Here is a 20,679-nt window from a genome sequence, read left to right as displayed (position 1 = left end):
AAAGTCAAGTTAGAAGGATTAACTTTTGTTTGCGAACAAGTTTAGAATTAACTAAACTATGTTATAGTGATTACAAGTTTAAACCTTCGAATAAGATAGCTTTATATGTATGAATCGAATGATGTTATGAAAATCATTACTACCTTAAGTTCCTTAGATAAACCTACTGAAAAAGAGAAAAATGGATCTAGCTTCAACGGATCCTTGGATGGCTCGAAGTTCTTGAAGCAGAATCATGACACGAAAACAAGTTCAAGTAAGATCATCACTTGAAATAAGATTGTTATATTTATAGAAATTGAACCAAAGTTTGAATATGATTATTACCTTGTATTAGAATGATAACCTACTATAATAAACAAAGATTTCTTGAGGTTGGATGATCACCTTACAAGATTGGAAGTGAGCTAGCAAACCTGAAAGTATTCTTGATTTTATGTAACTAGAACTTGTAGAATTTATGAAGAACACTTAGAACTTGAAGATAGAACTTGAGAGAGATCAATTAGATGAAGAAAATTGAATAATTAAAGTGTTCGTAGGTGTTTTTGGTCGTTGGTGTATGGATTAGATATAAAGGATATGTAATTTTGTTTTCATGTAAATAAGTCATGAATGATTTTACTCATATTTTTGTAATTTTATGAGATATTTCATGCTAGTTGCCAAATGATGGTTCCCACATGTGTTAGGTGACTCACATAGGCTGATAAGAGCTGATCATTGGAGTGTATATACCAATAGTACATACATCTAAAAGCTGTGTATTGTACGAGTACGAATACGGGTGCATACGAGTAGAATTGTTGATGAAACTGAACGAGGATGTAATTGTAAGCATTTTTATTAAGTAGAAGTATTTTGATAAGTGTCTTGAAGTCTTTCAAAAGTGTATGAATACATATTAAAATACTACATGTATATACATTTTAACTGAGTCGTTAAGTCATCGTTAGTCGTTACATGTAAATGTTGTTTTGAAACCTTTAGGTTAACGATCTTGTTAAGTGTTGTTAACCCAATGTTTATAATATCAAATGAGATTTTAAATTATTATATTATCATGATATTATGATGTATAAATATCTCTTAATATAATATATATACATTAAATGTCGTTACAACGCTAATCGTTACATATATGTCTCGTTTCAAAATCATTAAGTTAGTAGTCTTGTTTTTACATATGTAGTTCATTGTTAATATACTTAATGATATGTTTACTTATCATAATATCATGTTAACTATATATATATATATATATATATATATATATATATATATATATATATATATATATATATATATATATATATATATATATATATATATATCCATATATATGTCATCATATAGTTTTTACAAGTTTTAACGTTCGTGAATCACCGGTCAACTTGGGTGGTCAATTGTCTATATGAAACCTATTTCAATTAATCAAGTCTTAATAAGTTTGATTGCTTAACATGTTGGAAAAACTTAATCATGTAAATAACAATTTCATTTAATATATATATAAACATGGAAAAGTTCGGGTCACTACAACCGGGTGGTGCCACCTTGTCCCATTTATGTAGTTCTTTTGTTTTTCTTTTAGTAGGTTGGTTGGTGAAACGAATTTTCAAGTCTGGCATTAAGTTCAGTAAAACTGTATAATTGATGATATTGGTGTGATGATCGGCATTGGACGATGTTCTTATGTTGTCAGTCAGTTCAGCACCATCTGTCACTGGCATTCCGCGATCAGTGGTTAAAACTCGATAAGTTTCTATATTTTCTTTCACACATTACCCTTTCAATTTTAATCTATTTTTGATCTCCAGTAATGGGGACATTACTTGATCTCAAGTGTGGGGTGGGGATGTAAATTCTCTCGGGTTGGTTGTTAATTGAGTCATCATCATATAAGTTTTGATCTAAAAAGTCTTGACGTTTCACGGGTTTTGGTCGTAAAAAAAAATTGAAAAATTAGGGGAAAAATAAAAAAATAGAAAAGTTAGTATAAAAAGAAAAAAATGTAGAAAACAGTTGAAAATTCGGCCAAAACCCTTTTGCTATAAAAATTGGCAAGTGGTTACCTACGAATTGACGGGTACAAAACGTCGTTTCCTGTATTCTTTCCGCCCTAGGCCGAAGCCGGGTCTAGTTGGCTCGGAAATTATGCTTGCTCCGTGTCGTTTCTCGAAAACCCAAAGGAAACTGTGGGTGATACTTCCCATAACCTTAGGATGTATCATTTCTATCCTATATAGGAAGTAAAGTCTTCCGAATGTACGTTCTACTTGGTATAGCAGACTTCCTAAACTATACCATTTCATACTAATATCATTTCACGATATAAGGTACTGTGGGAAGAGGAAGTATTGAACTTCCAAACACGTTCATTACCATTGAACGTGAAATCCTACGAATTCGTCAAGAATTCAATCATAGGTCACTTGTACCAAAACGGGTGTCAACCGTAAGAGCGGGGATTGGATCGCATGGTCAAAACCGGGCCATGCGCTACATCATCAAATTTAATTAGGGCGATCCTCATTGTTTCTCCTAACAAGGATAATGTTGCGTCCGACCACTTAATATGACCACACATGATGTATCCATTCCATCCTTAAGGGAGTCAAGTCTCCCGAACGACACACTTGCTGATTCATTTCAGAAGTTGTAGTCCAGACCAGCTGTAGGTTGACGAACAATCTTGAAAAGTCTTCTCTAACATCGGTTGGAAATCCACTAGGCCTCAGCATCAAACAGGGAGCTAGTGTTCAGACTTATCTCGATGAGGGAGATATGTCTCGTAAAACGGGGGGCACCATGCATACACAAAAAATGTCAGTGATTTATCAGATCCCCGGAAGGATGATCTCCTTAAAGATTAATCAGCTTTTAAGCCTGATGAACCTTAATCTTTTTGATTGACTTAACGGATTAGATGGTCACCTCATGATTATCGATGATATCTGGACGTAATGTGTATCCTCCTAAGCACATTATTTTCTTACCGACATCTCGCGATGTTAGGTACTGTGGGAGGCAATGGCTTGACCAATCGCGGGGTAGCCCGTACGGTTTGCATTGTTCATTGGTTTCACCTTCGCGGCTCATGGTTTCCACTTGTATTCCCCGGTTCATCTTTATGAAGACATTATCAGGTTCGAGATCCTCTACATTTATTTGGATTACATATTTGGTGCACTTGTTCGAGTTATTATTTTGTGTCGATTCTTTATTTGGGGATGTTGGAGGTTTTAGGATTACAAGTGGAAGTCACATGGTTGATTTGTTCTCTTAAAACTGTACCCACGCTAGTTTCTTATTTGGTTATGTTCGTTGACTCTACTTACATTTATGAAGACGTTATCATTTGGTAGAAGATTATTATCGAGTCGGATTTGCTTGAGGACAATCAATACTCTAGTGTGGGGTGATTTGATATTGCACATTTCTCATATATTTATCATGGCAATATCCGTCATTTTTAGTCCATTCGAATACGGTTTTAGTTAATATTCGCGATTATTATGAAGATTATGGTTTGAGAGCTGAGAAGTATTCATTTGATTGTTTTGATGAGTTTATGGCAAGTTTCCAGCAGATTATGGGTTAATAGGTGATTTGGGTTGTGATCGAGGCAAATTATATGTAAAAGCGAGCAAGAGGTGTTGTCTTCAGAAGTGCGCGCCGCGCAACTTCATTCGCACCGCGCATTATACTTATAACAGAGATCAGATATTTTGTAATTCGTACAGGAAGTTTTCTTCACTAATGCGCACCGCATGTGCGCACCGCGCAAAATGGGTCGCTCAGGATTTTTGAGCTATTTAAGGGAGCAGTTTTTGTTACCCTAACTTATCTTTTTGGCAGCCGATTTTTAGAGCACAAGGGACGATTTTTAGTGACTTTTGGGGAATTCCAAGGTTACTTTAACGCATCAATCATTCCGCTAACGAGGATCAATCCGAGCATCAATCAAGATTTATCGTGTTAGGTTGATTCCTTGTTTATCAACAATGTTTTCTTTGATTATTACTTTGATTTCCATTGTTGCCATGATTTTTGGCTAGTTATCTTAATGTTTGTCTAGACTAATAAACCTATGTGTTGGATGCTATTTATCAATTGTTAATTTAATATATGATGATTTGATATTTGAATTAAAGATCAATTCTTATTAAAGCTAATCTTTTCGATTCAATTGGTTGTGTATTTGTTTAATAGGATGAGAGTTCATTAATTTAATACATAAATTTACAATTGGTTTGTCTTAATTGGTTGTTTGCTTACTCGGAGATGAGAGTAAATTGAATTCAAAAGGCTAGACGAAATAGGGGTGAATCATACACAACGAGAGTTGGTGTGGTTGAAATTCGAGTCTTCATCTCAGTTGAAATATTTGGTCACAATTAGGAGGTCTTAGGCTACGGGGAATTCCGTGTCGTGTAATCCTGTTTGAATTGTCTGCGCTGGGGAATTCCAGGTGGACCGACTAGGTAGTTCACATATGTTATTTTATAATTGGGGCTTAATCTAAACGCATCCAACACTAGGTGTAAAAGGTCTAGACGAACATTTGTTCTTTTATTGATTACAACTATCTTATTTTTATTGTTTGCTTTAAAGCTTAAACTTAAAATACCAAAAATATTGTTCTTTCTTGTTATTAGTTAAAAGTATTCTTGATTTGGCTAATCATTAAATAGCCACAAAACTAAACTATTTCGTATTTTCTATTTTCCTAGATTAACTTAGTTTATTTTTATTAGTTACAATTTTAATTCTCGCGCGTAAACTGTCCTTGGAACGTTCTTGGATTTACCAACTTATATACTATAGCACGATCGGGTACACTGCCCGTTAGTGTGTATTAATCTTTGAACCGGTATTTTCCATATATAAATTATAGACGCGATTTTACACATCATGATTCCTGTAACCACAGAAACTCCCACGAGCATTGACTTGCTACCAACACAAGTAGGAGGAATTAGCTTACAGAGTACTCCACAACCCTTTTTAATAGCAGTGGAAGACAACCAGAAACCAACACCAACCAAGAACAATTCGTGAAATTAGGGTTCAACAAGAACACGCCCTAAATCTAAAATTGTAGTCCCAGATCTAGCCCGATCAAATGAGTGAAACAAGATCGTTTCACTTTGGAAAGAATATGAAGAAAATGAATCTTAATTTCACAAAACACCTTCGCAATCAGAAAACCCTAATTTGATTTCTCAGATCAACACCAAACAAAATCAATATCGAGCGAGCCGCTCTGATACCATGAAGAAATTACACAATCAACACAAGAATGAAACTAATCACCAGAAGATTACAACAAATCAAAAACACCTCTACTTTGTGAGGATTAAAATTGAGATAGAATGAATATACCAACAAAACTATTGAATGAATAATGAAAACTGATACATCGAGCCCTATTTCTATCTATTCTATATGACGGCTAATAACATATTTACAGAATGACCCCTCAAATAAATAAAAGCACAGATTTGGACCCTGGAATATTAGTTAGATCACAATTGTACCCCGTCGTTGTGTCGGTTAACCAAACCCCATACCAGGTATGGTATTTTTGTTAACTAACACTCGATTCACATTGTGTCTAACCCTTCAATCTTCACCAGCAACATCCAGTATCCAATCCTTATAGCTTTACTGCAATAATCCTTCAAGCTCACACTAAGTCAACAAGCCTGAAAGATCAAACAACTTAATGAAAACACAAATATTACTCAAACAATTAGATTAATCCTTTTACCATAAATTTCGGTTATTATTCAATCAGATGCGTTCTATATATAAAACACATATTTAAAGTCAAGATTGCTGAAGCAGTAAAGAAAAAAATGAAGCTACTTTTAATTTGTAGTTGGATAGTATTTATTTTCTTTTATGTTTATTTGTAAAATGGGTTGCATTATTGACTAAACCCTTAGGAAGGCTGTTTAGTTTGCTTTTACAGAAACCGACTTTCACAATGCCGGTTTATCAAACCATATATTTTTCTATATAAACACAGTCTATTTCTTGTTTTGAATGTATCACCAAACCCCTGAATTGCTATTTCTTGTTTTGAATGTATCACCAAACCCCTGAATTTATATCACTCATCTACTCTACACACACAACAAACTTTAAATCATGTCACCCAATCTTGTTCTGATCGATGTATATTACAAATGTCAGTTTTTACAAAAATTTCAGTGGTACGTAATTGGTAAAAAAATTGTTCGAAAACGTTGATGTTAGTCATTTGGGTATTTTCGAAGGTATTTGAGTTTCTCAAGAATGTATCGTTCGAACACTCGGACGCGATGTATTATGAAGAAGCTAAAAAGAAATTCGAGTTTCTTAAAGAGGAAGAGTAATGAGATGTAATAAAAAGTAGAGCAATTACTAGACCGAAACCTATACATTTGCATTTGGTTTAATTATATGTTTTTTTACATTATGTCACGTTTTCAGTTTATGTGACGTTTAATTATGTATTTTTATAAATAAAAAAAATGTAAGCGTATTTACATTAGTTTGTGTAATATTTGTCTTTTTAGATTGTATGTTTTTAAGTTATTAGTATGTGGAATGTATATGATATCAGGTAGCCTCGCGGTCGCGATGACCATGCTTCCGGCCGTGAAATGGACTCCTGGCCGTGATGTAATGGTGGTTTTACATTGACTGGGTTGACTCTACTTGGAAGGTTTTATTTATATTATTATTTGTATGTGTATGTATGTGAAATGTTTATGTTTATTTTGGTTGATTTTGAGGTAAACAAAAAAAAACATAAAACCCTACTAAAGCGACGAAACAGTTGTAAATCAAGAAAATCAATCACCGAGAGGCCTGATAAGGTAAGGATGAAGAAGAGAAACCATGAAACCCTAAGAAAATGGAGCATTTCCAAATGGCTAAGATCACCTGGATTCGCCATACTGCCAACACCGGAAAAAACCCTAGCCAAATGGCTAAGGTAAATTTTGTTTTATATTGTGAGATTTTTTTTTTTATTATTATTATTTTACGGTTTGTGTTTGTATTCTTTTGGTGGATGAAATAAATAAATGGCTAATGTTAGAATTTTGAATATTTCATGATAAAAGAAACAGATGCTAGCTAGCTGTTCAGCAATTTTCCATGTTAAAAATGGAAATTATTTATGGGTACACTTTATATAATATATATACACTCATTGTAGAACAGAATTGTGGATGTTGAATAGTACTCCGTAAATGGATATGGATATATTTATGGTAATGAAATAAATGGTTAGTTTTATTTACTATAAAAGTTAAAAGTACTCTGGTTCAGTATTTTATACGGAGTATTTTATACTTAAAATAATAATAATAATGTTATTATTTTTGCTAGTTGTGATCTCAACCAAAATAAACATAAGCATTTAACATTTTAACATACACCTATACATAAAATTAAAAACCTTCCAAGTACACAAGCATCAGAATCCAACAATGATGCTCAATCAGGTTTCATCACAACTTCTAAAGGACATGGTAAATTAGACAACACAAGCAGTTATTATTATTCTACAACAACAGGGTGTACTCGTTCACAAACAACACCTGTGAGTTCACTGTTCCTTATCAACACATTGTTTCTATTTTAGTTATTGTAGAGTTACATATTATTAAATTATTGTTTTAATGTAAAATTATTGCCACTAAAATGTGCAAGAATGTAGTAATAGCTGGAACATGAAGGTGAATTCGAACCCACATGGTCAAAGATCTCGTTTTTCAGCACGTTTGGCAAATTTAGGTTGCATTTTATTTATATTTATATTTATAAGTATAATATAACATATAATATATACTTGGAGATTGAGTGTATTTTGCTTACACAAAGTATATTATTATTATTATTACTACGGAGTAATTACTAATATATGTTAGGGTGATAAGTAACCAATAGCTATATTCTGTTATTTGACCCGTTTGTCCCTTGGGTGATGTAAGGTGAACTAAATTAACCCATTTGTACATGAATGGGTTATGGGTTGAATTTCAAGGTCTAGTGGGTTGCATCTAAATGTATGATTTGCATTCTTTAAAATGAATTTGGGGTTGAACTAATTAAACTAACAGTAGTAATGTGTGTCTGACATTATGTGGATTATTATATTATGTTTATAGGTAGCAAGGCAAGCAAAAAACGTGTGATGGAAATGAGCGGGTCTGGTGCTGTTAATCAAGTTTCGCCTCTTGCTGAACATGAAGTGATCACCATAGTAAGCAAATTTGAATCATTAGTTTTGTCAAAATGTATCAGGCTAAACAATTAAATTTGTAATAATGTTAATGATAATTATAAATAGTAATGCCAAATGTTGTTATAAGAGAGGCAACTTCGATATTTAAAGGTAAATTTAGTTCCATGTTCAGTAGTTATATACTTATGATATAGAATTACTTTGGGATGAAACAAAATATAGATAAATTTTTAATACTTTTGACATATTTAATTAGCTTCAACGTTTAATTTCATTTGATTGTTGTTCCTAAAAGGAAACTTCTGAGGACGATGATGAAACTAGCCAGCAAAGTGGAAGACCACCCAAGTTACCGGTTAACGGAAATGAATCACAATCACAATCACAACAAGGTATGAAATCAAATATGTAATATAGTAATATGTAATATGTAATATCTATATCTATATCTATTATGTAATATTAGGCACTCAAAAAACAAGGAAAAGGTGTGCCTTAGGTGATATGCCAACTGAGTCTGATAAGCTACCTCTATCTGTTTGGTATCAAGGGATGCACTCTCACTCTGTTCTAAAGAGTAAGTTATCTTTTTTGTCATTATTTTAATTTATTTTTATGGACAGAAGAAGGAACATAAGTTTTATAAGCTTTGTTTTATTTCACTATTTGTTGTATTTGTATTACTAAATGATAAGATGAGATCTGACACTATATTTCTTCTATTATAATCAATGGTTTTAAATAAATTGATCTTGAAGTTGTATACTTGTATGCATCGTTGCAAATGTCGTCCGTAGCAGCATTTAGGTAACTAGCCCGTCTCGGCGTCTAATAAGTCAGTCAATGGTCAAAAGTCATGTTAAAAGCGGGAAACGCCGGTCAAAAGTCGAAAATTCAGTTAAAGTCGGTCAAATCAATCAAAATTGACGTAGTTTAGTGTTACCTTTTTTATTATATTAGCGGTATAGCGATTATAGGTCAATGAAAGGTTTTTGGCTTTAAAATATGTGTATATATATGTATATATTTAAAAGTCAAGGTTTCGTTTTGTCCCGTCTCGATGCTTTAAGGTCCTGACCGTCTCGAACCCATCTCGCGCCTTTTTCAACCTTGCTTGTATGTATGCACCAAAACTACGGTCTGTGCAACTTTCAACCCATTTCAACTGTTTCAATGTTTTATTTTAACAATATTTTTTCAGTCATCCCTTTTTGACCCATTATATATAGTATTATAGATATACGAAGTTGGTGTAGTGGTCTTTTTATTTCTCATTTTACTTAAGTTATGTTCTGTTTGTGCTACAGGAAGCTCGTGTAGTACTCCTGGTGTCGACAGTGAAGAATCAAGCGGTCAGCTGAACCAAACCGGGGTCAACAATGGTATAACGACTACTGATAATTACCAACAAGAGTGGCCTTTTATCAAGCAGTCATCATGGTGGGCCAGCCTCGAGTCTCATGAATCATACCAAAACACACCTCAAAAGCCACACTTCACTCCATTAAAGGAACGTAAACAGTTTATTCGTGAAGGTTTAGCAATTGGTTTAATGGTGGCGTTTTCAGACATGGTTCACAGAGTTTCAACCTTACAACCAACTGATCCCATTGATGTGATTAAGGACAGTCTTGAAATTTTGGATGACTTTGAGGCCCACGGGTTTGATATGGGCCCGGTTAGGGATCGTCTAAATACGCTGCTGACGTGGAAAGTCAGAGTGGGCCAGCTTGAAGAGGAGTTGGAAAATGAGAAGAGTAAACAAGAGAAATTCAAACTTTGCAAGTCTGCAACTGAGGAGGATTCGAGACAAGTTGAAGCAAAGATATGTGAATTGCAAGAAATACTGGTGCAGAATTTGAGAACGGTAAGCGTACAGAACGACAAAATTAACGAGTCGAAAGTTAGAGCAGAGAGTGTTTCTAACCAGATCGTTGAGTGGAGGACTGCATTTGCAAAACTTGCTGCAAGCCCTTTGTAAGTTTGGGTTATATATTTGTAAATGTTTGTCTACCTTTGGTGCAGTGACCATGTAGTGCTACTATTCTCTGATGTGGACAACTTTATTTTATGTGTTTGAGTTACTGTTGATTTGTTTGTTTGTTCTTAGATGTGGATTAAATTATTGTGCTTATATCTGAATTTTCTAAAAACACAGAAAAAAATAGAATAGTTTAGTTAAAAGGTAATATCTTTTACGCTGGCATATTACAATATTACATAATTCTTTGTTGGAAACTTAATTTTGTGATGATTTTACATCTATATATCTATATCTATATAAAAAGAGTTTTAAAAAGCTGACATGTAATTAGCACCTTAATTATTGCAAATTGTGTCATGTGAAAAATTCACTTGTCCATTCCTCTGTGATCTTGAATAATTAATTTCATAAATTAGCGAAATTTAAATCTACAAGTGAAAAAGGCGTATATAATCAAAATGGGTGTACCCCATCCCTTTTAACAAACCTTATCTCCATCATTTTTAACAAACGCATGTAACTTCCATTTTAAAGAGGATATTCTGTATCAAAAAGTTTTTTTAAAAGAGGTGTTATTTTAATGTTTAGTAAATATGGTGCCATTGCAAGCAAACGTATTTGTATGTTTTATATGTGGTTTGGCATGGTTATCACACAAACAGTTTAGTATAGCAAATTAGTAACATTATTTGGTTTTTGATAAATTTTTTATGAGATACTTTATTAAGCGACTTACAATACAGATTTATTTTTATGTCAAACCAAAATCCATATAGAAGATAAAAGTTATATCTGTATGTAACTAAATTAGAAATAATTGTATGTCAAACCAAAATCCATGTAGAAGATAAAAGTTATATCTGTATGTAACTAAATTAGAAATAGTTTTTTGAGCAGTCGTGCAACGCACGGGCTCAAAGCCTAGTTTAAATATATATCAACTAAAATGAATATAGGTGGTTCAATGTGTTGGTGTATAAAAGACTTAGAGCTAAACTTGAGGTCAGGTCTTCTGATAGTCATACTCCGTAGTATACATCTCAAACTCATCCCGATCCTAATCGTTATACGGAGTAGTTGTTAACTGATAAGTTGTTATTATATAGTTATGTAATATATTTTCTTGAACGGTAAAATTTTGAATAAAAACGCACTCACTTTAGTAGTAAGCTAGAGGAGGAAAAAGGGAAAAATACAAATAGTTACAAAAGTTTAAGCAACCAACCATTCCATCTAACAAAAACCTTTCCTCTATATCTAACCCAAAAGAAAGAAAAATTAGATATAGAGTCAAAAATGTCGGATTTCCTCATTGAATTTTGAGTAAATAAAAAAGAGCTCCGATGCCTCTATATAAGCGTAAAGAATGCTGCAACAATTACATAAAGTCGAAGCTTTGAAGCATTAGATCCATTCCATGCGTCAAACCAGATGACCCATCACTCCAGCTATCAAAGTAGGGTAGATCACAGTCCACCCATATTTTCAACTTGCTCCAGACGTCACGAGAAAGAGGGCATTTAAAAAAAGATGATCACATGATCGATATAGCATACGAACAAACAGGACAACTAATGTGCATGATCTCTCAAGGCCCTTTGCCGAAAAGAATTAGCCGTGTAGGTAACCTATCCAAAGCAAGTCTCCAAAGGAAAATATTTAGTTTACGAGGGATAGTAGGAACACACCTTGTGCTCGTTGGAGAAGATGGCAAAATGATATTATCGATCAGCTCACGACACTCATTCACAGTTGGTGATGGGGTAAAGGTCACGTGTACTGTTACATCTCAGGACCGGTGTGCCCTGCGGGAAATCCTTCACAGTAAAACCAAAAGGATCAAAATCTACCAAAATATTATTATCAGTTGTTAGATGACGAACAAATATAAGATTCTTTATAAGGTTATGAGAGTGAAGAATATTTTGTAAGTAAAGAGGACGGAAAATATTTGACAAGGTTGAGTGTCCGAAACCCTGAATTGGTATGCCATGACCATTCCCGACAATAATATTTTTACGCTACCTTAAGGGATAATAAGACTCGAGATTACCTGAATTTGTGGTCATGTGTGAAGTGGCTCCGGTGTCCATGTACTATGTATCATCAGGGGGATTTAGTGTCATTGTGTGTAAGGCATGATTAATATCAGTGGGCTGGTAACTTTCAACAGATCCAGACGAGTAGTGGGCTTGGGGGGGTCTCGTCCCTAAAATACCAGATTGGTTTGCAGTATCTTGATTGGGCCGAGCCCAAGTTGTAGTTGGATAGGGACATGGTGCTGAGGTCCAATTTAGTTGTGAGGTCCACTGAGGAGAGGAATAAGCCCAAGGTGGATATGCTTGCCACTGATGATTTGGGGAAAAGCTTCTGCCACGACCCCGATTACCACTTCTACCCCTATTAGGGTTACTCGAACCACCACCACGAATTGCGCTGTGATTTCCACGACCATGGTAATTATTTGATCGGAAATTGGAGTTTGGGGTTCGATCAATGATTGGAACGGGCTCAGTGTGCATCGGTGATTGAGGAAGAATTAGCGATGAGAGCAGCATTAATGGGCATCGAATTGTTGCTTGCCTGTTTCTTCTTTCTTGTCTCATCTAAAATAAGTTTGGACCTTGCATAATAGAAGGATGGAAGCTTGTCTAATTGGGTGAAGTAAGTACCAACTGTGCCAAAATTATCATTTAAGCCTGCTATTAGTTGAAGAACCATTCGATCATCATTAACATTGTCCCCAACATTGCGAAGTTGATCAGCTAAGCTCTTGATTTCTTGACAGTAGACAGTACAATTGGGAAAGTCATCTAGACGAATTGTATTGAATTGACGTTGATGATAGAGAGCCCTAGAGTTTTTGTTATCTTGAAAGATGTTGTGTAAGCGAAGCCAAACATTGGCTGCATCAGATTCGTCTTCGAGGATTTGGCTCATGAGATCATTGGAGATGGTCGCATATATCCATTGAAGAACAAGTGCATCGAGTCGATACCATAAGGCATCCTTGGTTACAGGGGTGGTGGTAGTAGTATCAGAAGAGGATGATGATGAATCAGGAGTAACAGTGAGTGATCAAGCACATCATAGACTTTGCAGTGCAACTTGAAGAGATGTGCCCAGGAGTTGTATTGTGCTTTTTCGATGTCTAGGGTGATTGGTATATGATTTTTAATTTTGGAGATTGAGAGAGCAGGGTGAAACTTCACAGTCATGGTGCAGATTTGAGAAGAGAAGAAGATGAAGCAGAGAAAGGATGAAGAGAGTATCGGCTGTGGTAGGGTTTGTTTATTGGCCTGATACTGTGACGGCCCGAAAAATTTCGACTAATTTAAACTCAAACTCTCGATACGATTTAATATTTTCGACACGATGAGCAAAGTCTGTTATCATGAGTCTCAAAATTTTTGAACTGTTTGCAAACATTCATTTGACCTTCGACCATTCCCGACGATTTCACGAACAATTATTTGTAAATAGATACATATATATTTAAATGTCGAGACCCGTCCTAATCCATCTGGATGAATACATTACATTTGGTTACATCGCGAGGTACTTGACCTCTATATGATACATTTTACAAACATTGCATTCGTTTTTAAAAGACAAACTTTCATTTCATCGACAGTTGACGGCATGTATACCATTTCATAATATATCCAACTATAATTGACTTAGTAATAATCTTGATGAACTCGACGACTCGAATGCAACGTCGTTTGAAATATGTCATGAATGACTCCAAGTAATATCTCTAATATGAGCAAATGCACAGCGGAAGATTTCTTTCATACCTGAGAATAAACATGCTTTCAAGTGTTAACCAAAAGGTTTGTGAGTTCATTAGTTTAACATAAATAATCATTTCCATCATTTTAATAGACCACAAGATTTTCATTTTCATTTCTCATAAATATACGTCCCATGCATAGAGACAAAAATCATTCATATGGTGAACACCTGGTAACCGACATTAACAAGATGCATATAAGAATATCCCCTATCATTTCAGGAAATCCTTCGGACATGATAAAAACAACATCGAAGTACTAAAGCATCCGCTACAACGGATGGGGTTTGTAGGCCCAATAGATCTATCTTTAGGATTCGCGTCAATTAGTAGACTGGTTTACTAATTCATAGGTTACCAAGCAAAAGGGGCATATTCGGCTTCGATCATTCAACCATATAATGTAGTTTCGATTACTTGTGTCTATTTCGTAAAACATTTAAAAAGTGGATGTATTCTCAGTCCCAAAAGTATATATTGCAAAAGCATTTAAAAAGGGAGCAAATGAAATTCACTCTACAATATTTTGTAGTAAAAATATTCATACGACGGAACTGAACAATGCAGGGTTGGCCTCGGATTCACGAACCTATATCATTCGTATATATATTAAAACATATACTTGTATTCGAACAACTTTATATCATTTTTACATTAATTACCTATATGTTTTATATATTCATTTTATATATTTAAAATAACTAAAAATACTAATTTTACTATGTTATATGTATTAAATATATTTTTTGTATATATATATATATATATATATATATATATATATATATATATATATATATATATATATATATATATATATATATATATATATATATCATTTGTTTGTTAAAATTATAATAATACTAAAATAATATTAGTGATGATAAAAATAATAGTAATGATATTAGAGTTAAAAAAATGATATTCGTAATATTAATGATAAAAATGATAACATAAATAAAAATGATACTTTTAATAAAAATGTCAATTTTAATAATAATGAATACTAATAATAATAACTATAAAAAAAATAATGATTTTACTAACAATAATAATGATACTAATATTTATATTCTTAATATTTGTATTGACATAATAATAATAATAATAATAATAATAATAATAATAATAATAATAATAATAATAATAATAATAATAATAATAATAGTAATAATGATAATAATAATAATAATAATAATAATGAGTAATAAGTAAACTACCTCCAAGAAGTAGTCCTTAAAAAAATGCCTAAGTCCGGGTTTGAACCCGCGACCTCCCGCTAACCCGCAACACCCTTTAACCATTTGCTCTAACACGCTTTTCAGTTTTATTTCCTAATAAAAATCTATATAATCCATTTCTGTTTTCCTCTTTGCTTCTTCTTCATGGTGTGATCGATAAAAAAAAAATCACTTTCATGAACCAGCTTCTCGGCCCAATATCCCTTCGGTCCAAACTGAAATCCAAGCCCATTTATACAAAAGGCTTACTAGTTTGATAAAGAGATTAATGGCCCTTGGCCCAATAAAAGCCCAACCAAAAATATTACGGAGTATTTCTGTTTCAATCAATTATGCAAAGTAACAAGAATTGTCAATTGCAAGTGGGTGTTATTTAATTGAATCAGAGAATAGAAAAACTATATAATCAGATCATCATCCATCTTTGTTTCATGTCTTAAAATTATCTTCGTATCATCATGTACTACTTATCATCATCATCTCACTCTATAACATTACCATAACCATAATCGATTATCACCATCATCGACTTAGTTATCATCTTAACCGTCACCACATCATTATCATGCATCATAATCACTTTTGTTTTAACATAAACATTATCATAATCGTTATCACAGCTTCATCATTAACACGTCCCTCATCATCATCATTTATTAACCCGACCTCATTTTCATCGAACACAAGAAGGTACAGCAGCGGTATTCGAAGAAACATAAACAGTAAATAATGATCGTGGTTTATGATGATTGTAAACCGAAATGCGTAAATGATAGGGCTGTTTTCAAGGTGGTTTTGATATAAGCCTAATTATGAATGGCCCAACTATAGAATTATTTGGCCCAAGTTAGTTTCATCGGCCCAGTTGCATCGATAGTCCAATAGCACCATTCGATCCAAATTTTGCATTATAATAAGGGAGCTATTGTGGGATTTAGAATCCAAAGTGTACGTCCCTTTCAACTTAATTAAACATAATATCTAATCATGATCATACCTAACATCATCATCACATCCATCATCGTTCTCATCATGCTTATTCGCAACTATTCATCATCCTCATCAGGGTTATTCGAACAAGAAATAGAACAGAAACAGAAGGTGAATGTAGCAGCAAATAGGAGGGTTTTTGGATTGTTTTGATGCGATTTAAGGTGTCGAATGGAGGCTGCAACAGCAGTGGGTGGTGACTACAGTGATGGTGGTTATCAATGGTTTAAAACAGAACAATAATACAACTATTTTATCTGCAACAGGAGCTTCAAAGTGACACAAAAGGACAGCAGTGGTGGATGTGGATGTGGTGTTTGCTTTCGGTCATGAACAGAAGAAACAATGGTGGAGATGGTGTGATTCTAGTGTGATGGTTGTGTTGATGCTTTCGGCAGAAATGAAGAAACAGAAATATAGATGGTGTGCATTGGGTGTGACTAGAGTGACGCCCATGGTTGCAAGTTGAAATGTCCCGTTCATATTGATTATAAACGTTCCATATTAATTGATTTCGTCGCGAGGTTTTGACCTCTACATGAGGCGTTTTTCAAAGACTGCATTCATTTTTAAAACAACCATAACCTTTATTTTATTGATAAAGGTTTAAAAAGCATTACGTAGATTATCAAATAATGATAATCTAAAATATACCGTTTACATATGACCATTACATAATGGTTTACAATAAGAATGTATTACATCAAAAATAAGTTTCTTGAATACAGTTTTTACATAATATCATACAAGCATGGACTACAAATCTTGTCCTTATTCTAGTATGCAACAGCGGAAGCTCTTAATAATCACCTGAGAATAAACATGCTTAAAACGTCAACAAAAATGTTGGTGAGTTATAGGTTTAACCTATATATTATCAAATCATAATAATAAACCACAAGATTTAATATTTCAATATACATCCCATACATAGATATAAAATTCATTCATATGGTGAACACCTGGTAACCGACATTAACAAGATGCATATAAGAATATCCCCTATCATTCCGGGAAATCCTTCGGACATGATATAAACGAATTCGAAGTACTAAAGCATCCGGTACTTTGGATGGGGTTCGTTATGCCCAATAGATCTACCTTTAGGATTCGCGTCAATTAGTAGATCAGTTTACTAATTCTTAGGCTACCAAGCAAAAGGGGCATATTCGGCTTCGATCATTCACCCATATAATGTAGTTTCATTTACTTGTGTCTATTTCGTAAAACATTTATCAAACTGCATGTATTCTCATCCCAAAATATTAGATTTTAAAAGTGGGACTATAACTCACTTTCACAGATTTTTACTTCGTCGGGAAGTAAGACTTGGCCACTGGTCGATTCACGAACCTATAACAAATATGTACATATATCAAAGTATGTTCAAAATATATTTACAACATTTTTAATACGTTTTACTGTTTTAAATTTATTAAGTCAGCTATCCTCGTTAGTAACCTACAACTAGTTGTCCACAGTTAGATGTAAAGAAATAAATCGATATATATTATCTTGAATCAATCCACAACCCAGTGTATACACGTCTCAGGCTAGATCACAACTCAAAGTATATATATTTTTGGAATCAACCTCAACCCTGTATAGCTAACTCCAACATTACTACATATAGAGTGTCTATGGTTGTTCCAAATAATATATATAGATGGGTCGATATGATATGTCAAAACATTTGCATACGTGTCTATGGTATCCCAAGATTACATAATATATTAGAATACATGTATAATATAATATAAGTTAGCTAGGATATGATTAATATAAATTTGTTACCAATTTTCACGTAGCTACAACAAGCAAAAATATCCAATCTTGTTTTACCCATAACTTCTTCGTTTTAAATCCGTTTTGAGTTTTTCAAGTTGCTATGGTTTCATATTGAACTTAAGTTTATGAATCTAAACAGAAAAAGTATAAGTTTATAGTCGGAAATACAGGTTACGAGTCATTTTTGTAAAGGTAGTCATTTCAATCGAAAGAACGCGTCTAGATCACCATTTTGGAAAACATACTTCCACTTTGAGTTTAACCATGATTTTTGGATATAGTTTCATGTTCATAAGAAAAATCATTTTCCCAGAGAACAACTTTTAAATCGAAGTTTATCATAGTTTTTAATTAACTAACCCACAACAGCCCGCGGTGTTACTACGACGGCGTATATCCAGTTTTAAAGTGTTTTTCGTGTTTTTCGATTTTAAATCATTAAGTTAGCATATCATATAGATATAGAACATGTGTTTAGTTGATTTTAAAAGTCAAGTTAGAAGGATTAACTTTTGTTTGCGAACAAGTTTAGAATTAACTAAAATAAGATAGTTTTATTTGTATGAATCGAATGATGTTATGAACATCATTACTACCTCAAGTTTAGTAGGTAAATCTACTGGAAGTGACGAGAAATGATCTAGCTTCAAAGGATCTTGGATGGCTTGATAGTTCTTGAAGTAGAATCATGACACGAAAACAAGTTCAAGTAAGATTATCACTCGAATTAAGATAGTTATAGTTATAGGAATTGAACCAAAGTTTGTATATGAGTATTACCTTGATTTATAATGATATATTACTGTAAAAAACAAGGATTTCTTGAGGTTAGATGATCACTTTACAAGATTGGAAGTGAGCTAGTAAACTTGGAAGTATTCTTGATTTTATGAAACTAGAACTTGTAGAATTTATGAAGAATGATGTTCTGCGAGGTGTATATAAAATAGTTTATATTTTACTAGGAAAATACTATTAAATACGATACAATTTTACACAAGATATTTATTTATTTATAGAATGGATATACTTAAACCTTGCTACAACACTTATAGGCAGTGTACCTAATCGTACAGTAGTGTAGTTTTTAGTAAGTCCGGTTCGTTCCACAGGGAAATCTTTAAACAAAGCTCAACGCTATATTAGTTTACTTTTGTTAAAAATACAAATATATATATAAGTAATATTATTATTATAAAAGGGGGGTTTTTACCGTTTAATGACCGGTTTGTCGATTTTAAGACTTTAGTCGCAGTTAAAACCTAATGTAAAATATAAAATAAATAAAAGACTTAAATTAAAGCGTAAAGTAAATAACGATAATGAAATTGCGAATAATAAAAGTGCGATAAAATAAAATTGCGATAATTAAAAAGTACGATAATTAAAAGTGCGATTAAATAACAATAAATAAAAGTGCGATAATTAGAAGTGCAATTAAATATAAAATAAAGGAAATTAAATATGAAATAAAAGAATTATGCTTATTTAAACTTCCGTAATCATGATGTTTGACGTGTTGATTTTAGTTTTATGCCCATGGGTTAATTGTCCTTTGTCCTGGATTATTTAATATGTCCGTCTGGTTTTTGTCCATAACAGTCCATCAGTCATAAATATAAATTGCAAGTGTCCTTGTCAAATTATTATTATACCCGAAGTTAAATATTCCAACTAATTGGGGATTCGAATTGTAACAAGGTTTTAATACTTTGTTTAATGAATACACCAGGTTATCGACTGCGTGTAAACCAAGGTTTTACTACTTTGTTAACAATTACACCAATTACCCTTGAATGTAATTTCACCCCTGTTTTAATTATTCTAGTGGCTATTAATCCATTCCCGTGTCCGGTTAAATGAACGATTATTCGTACATATAAATACCCCGCCCATCGTGTCCGATCGAGTGTATATGGTAATTTATAGGGACGCCCAATTGTAAATCTTTATATTAACATTAACAAACTTTTATTTAATTAAACAAATATAAAGCCCATTAATAGCCCATAGTCTAATTTCCACAAGTGTGACGATCGCTCCAAATCCATATGGACGAACACGTCAACATCTGGTCCCATTGCGAGGTATTTGACCTCTATGTGATACATTTTGTAACATTGTATTCGTTTGAAAAGGTATTTCATAAATGAATATATAAATTCCAGGTTTTTAACATCTGATGATTTCTACGTATAGACAATCACCATTTAAATGGTTTACAATAATACATCTGTTGACAATACAGTCAAAATAAGATACATGGTAATGGTTTGGTGAATGCAAGTTTCTTGTATATAGCATGTATGACTCCAAGCACATATCTTGTATCACGTATAAGCAAACAGCGGAAGACTTCTAGAATCCTGAGAATAAACATGCTTCAAGTGTCAACACAAAGGTTGGTGAGTTCATAGTTTTAATATTACACATAATCCGTATATCAATGTGGATTACAAAAGTTCAGTTGTTTTATTCAAAACGTTTATCAATAGGTTTTACATAAAAGGTGGATCACAAGATTTCAGTTGTTTCATCCGAAACGTTTATCAATCGGTTCTACAAAATTGAGCACCCTGGTAACTAAACTTTAATGCTTATATTATTTGTACCCTTTGTATAATCATCTTAA

At 33.1% G+C, this 20,679-nt stretch overlaps 2 protein-coding genes across 7 annotated transcripts; one reads left to right on the top strand and one right to left on the bottom strand.

The window, feature by feature from the left end:
• The first annotated feature begins 6,799 nt into the window (after nucleotides 1-6,799).
• On the top strand, nucleotides 6,800-10,323 carry LOC139872089 (DUF724 domain-containing protein 6-like). 6 transcript variants are annotated; one of them, XM_071859913.1, is made up of 6 exons: nucleotides 6,800-6,991; nucleotides 7,721-7,797; nucleotides 8,172-8,266; nucleotides 8,544-8,640; nucleotides 8,799-8,825; nucleotides 9,556-10,323. In XM_071859913.1, exons 1-6 carry the CDS (start codon nucleotides 6,879-6,881, stop codon nucleotides 10,227-10,229), a joined length of 1,083 nt encoding a protein of 360 aa, XP_071716014.1. In that variant the 5' UTR covers nucleotides 6,800-6,878; the 3' UTR covers nucleotides 10,230-10,323. The 6 variants fall into 6 exon arrangements, with proteins under 6 accessions (XP_071716014.1, XP_071716008.1, XP_071716004.1 ...); XM_071859907.1 differs by having other exon boundaries at nucleotides 8,748-8,825; XM_071859903.1 differs by having other exon boundaries at nucleotides 8,715-8,825.
• A 2,420-nt stretch (nucleotides 10,324-12,743) lies between these two features.
• LOC139901964 (uncharacterized) lies at nucleotides 12,744-13,172 on the bottom strand. The gene has a single exon (XM_071884625.1). The coding sequence runs from the start codon at nucleotides 13,170-13,172 to the stop codon at nucleotides 12,744-12,746; it is 429 nt and encodes a 142-aa protein (XP_071740726.1).
• Between the last annotated feature and the right edge of the window lie 7,507 nt (nucleotides 13,173-20,679).

The sequence above is a fragment of the Rutidosis leptorrhynchoides genome, chromosome 1 (assembly GCF_046630445.1).
Source record: "Rutidosis leptorrhynchoides isolate AG116_Rl617_1_P2 chromosome 1, CSIRO_AGI_Rlap_v1, whole genome shotgun sequence".
Classification (NCBI taxonomy): domain Eukaryota; kingdom Viridiplantae; phylum Streptophyta; class Magnoliopsida; order Asterales; family Asteraceae; genus Rutidosis; species Rutidosis leptorrhynchoides.
Note: the sequence above shows the minus strand (reverse complement) of the source record. Positions and strands in the feature narration are given on the sequence as shown.

What these genes read in the sequence shown, in the direction of transcription:
- LOC139872089 (XM_071859903.1), top strand. Translation starts at nt 6,879, where the DNA reads ATGAAGAAGAGAAACCATGAAACCCTAAGAAAATGGAGCATTTCCAAA. An exon ending in ACCCTAGCCAAATGGCTAAG is followed by an intron (nt 6,992 to 7,720) that starts GTAAATTTTGTT and finishes GCAAGAATGTAG; the next exon opens with TAATAGCTGGAACATGAAGG. An exon ending in ACAATCACAATCACAACAAG is followed by an intron (nt 8,641 to 8,714) that starts GTATGAAATCAA and finishes ATGTAATATTAG; the next exon opens with GCACTCAAAAAACAAGGAAA.
- LOC139901964 (XM_071884625.1), bottom strand. Translation starts at nt 13,172, where the DNA reads ATGAGCCAAATCCTCGAAGACGAATCTGATGCAGCCAATGTTTGGCTT.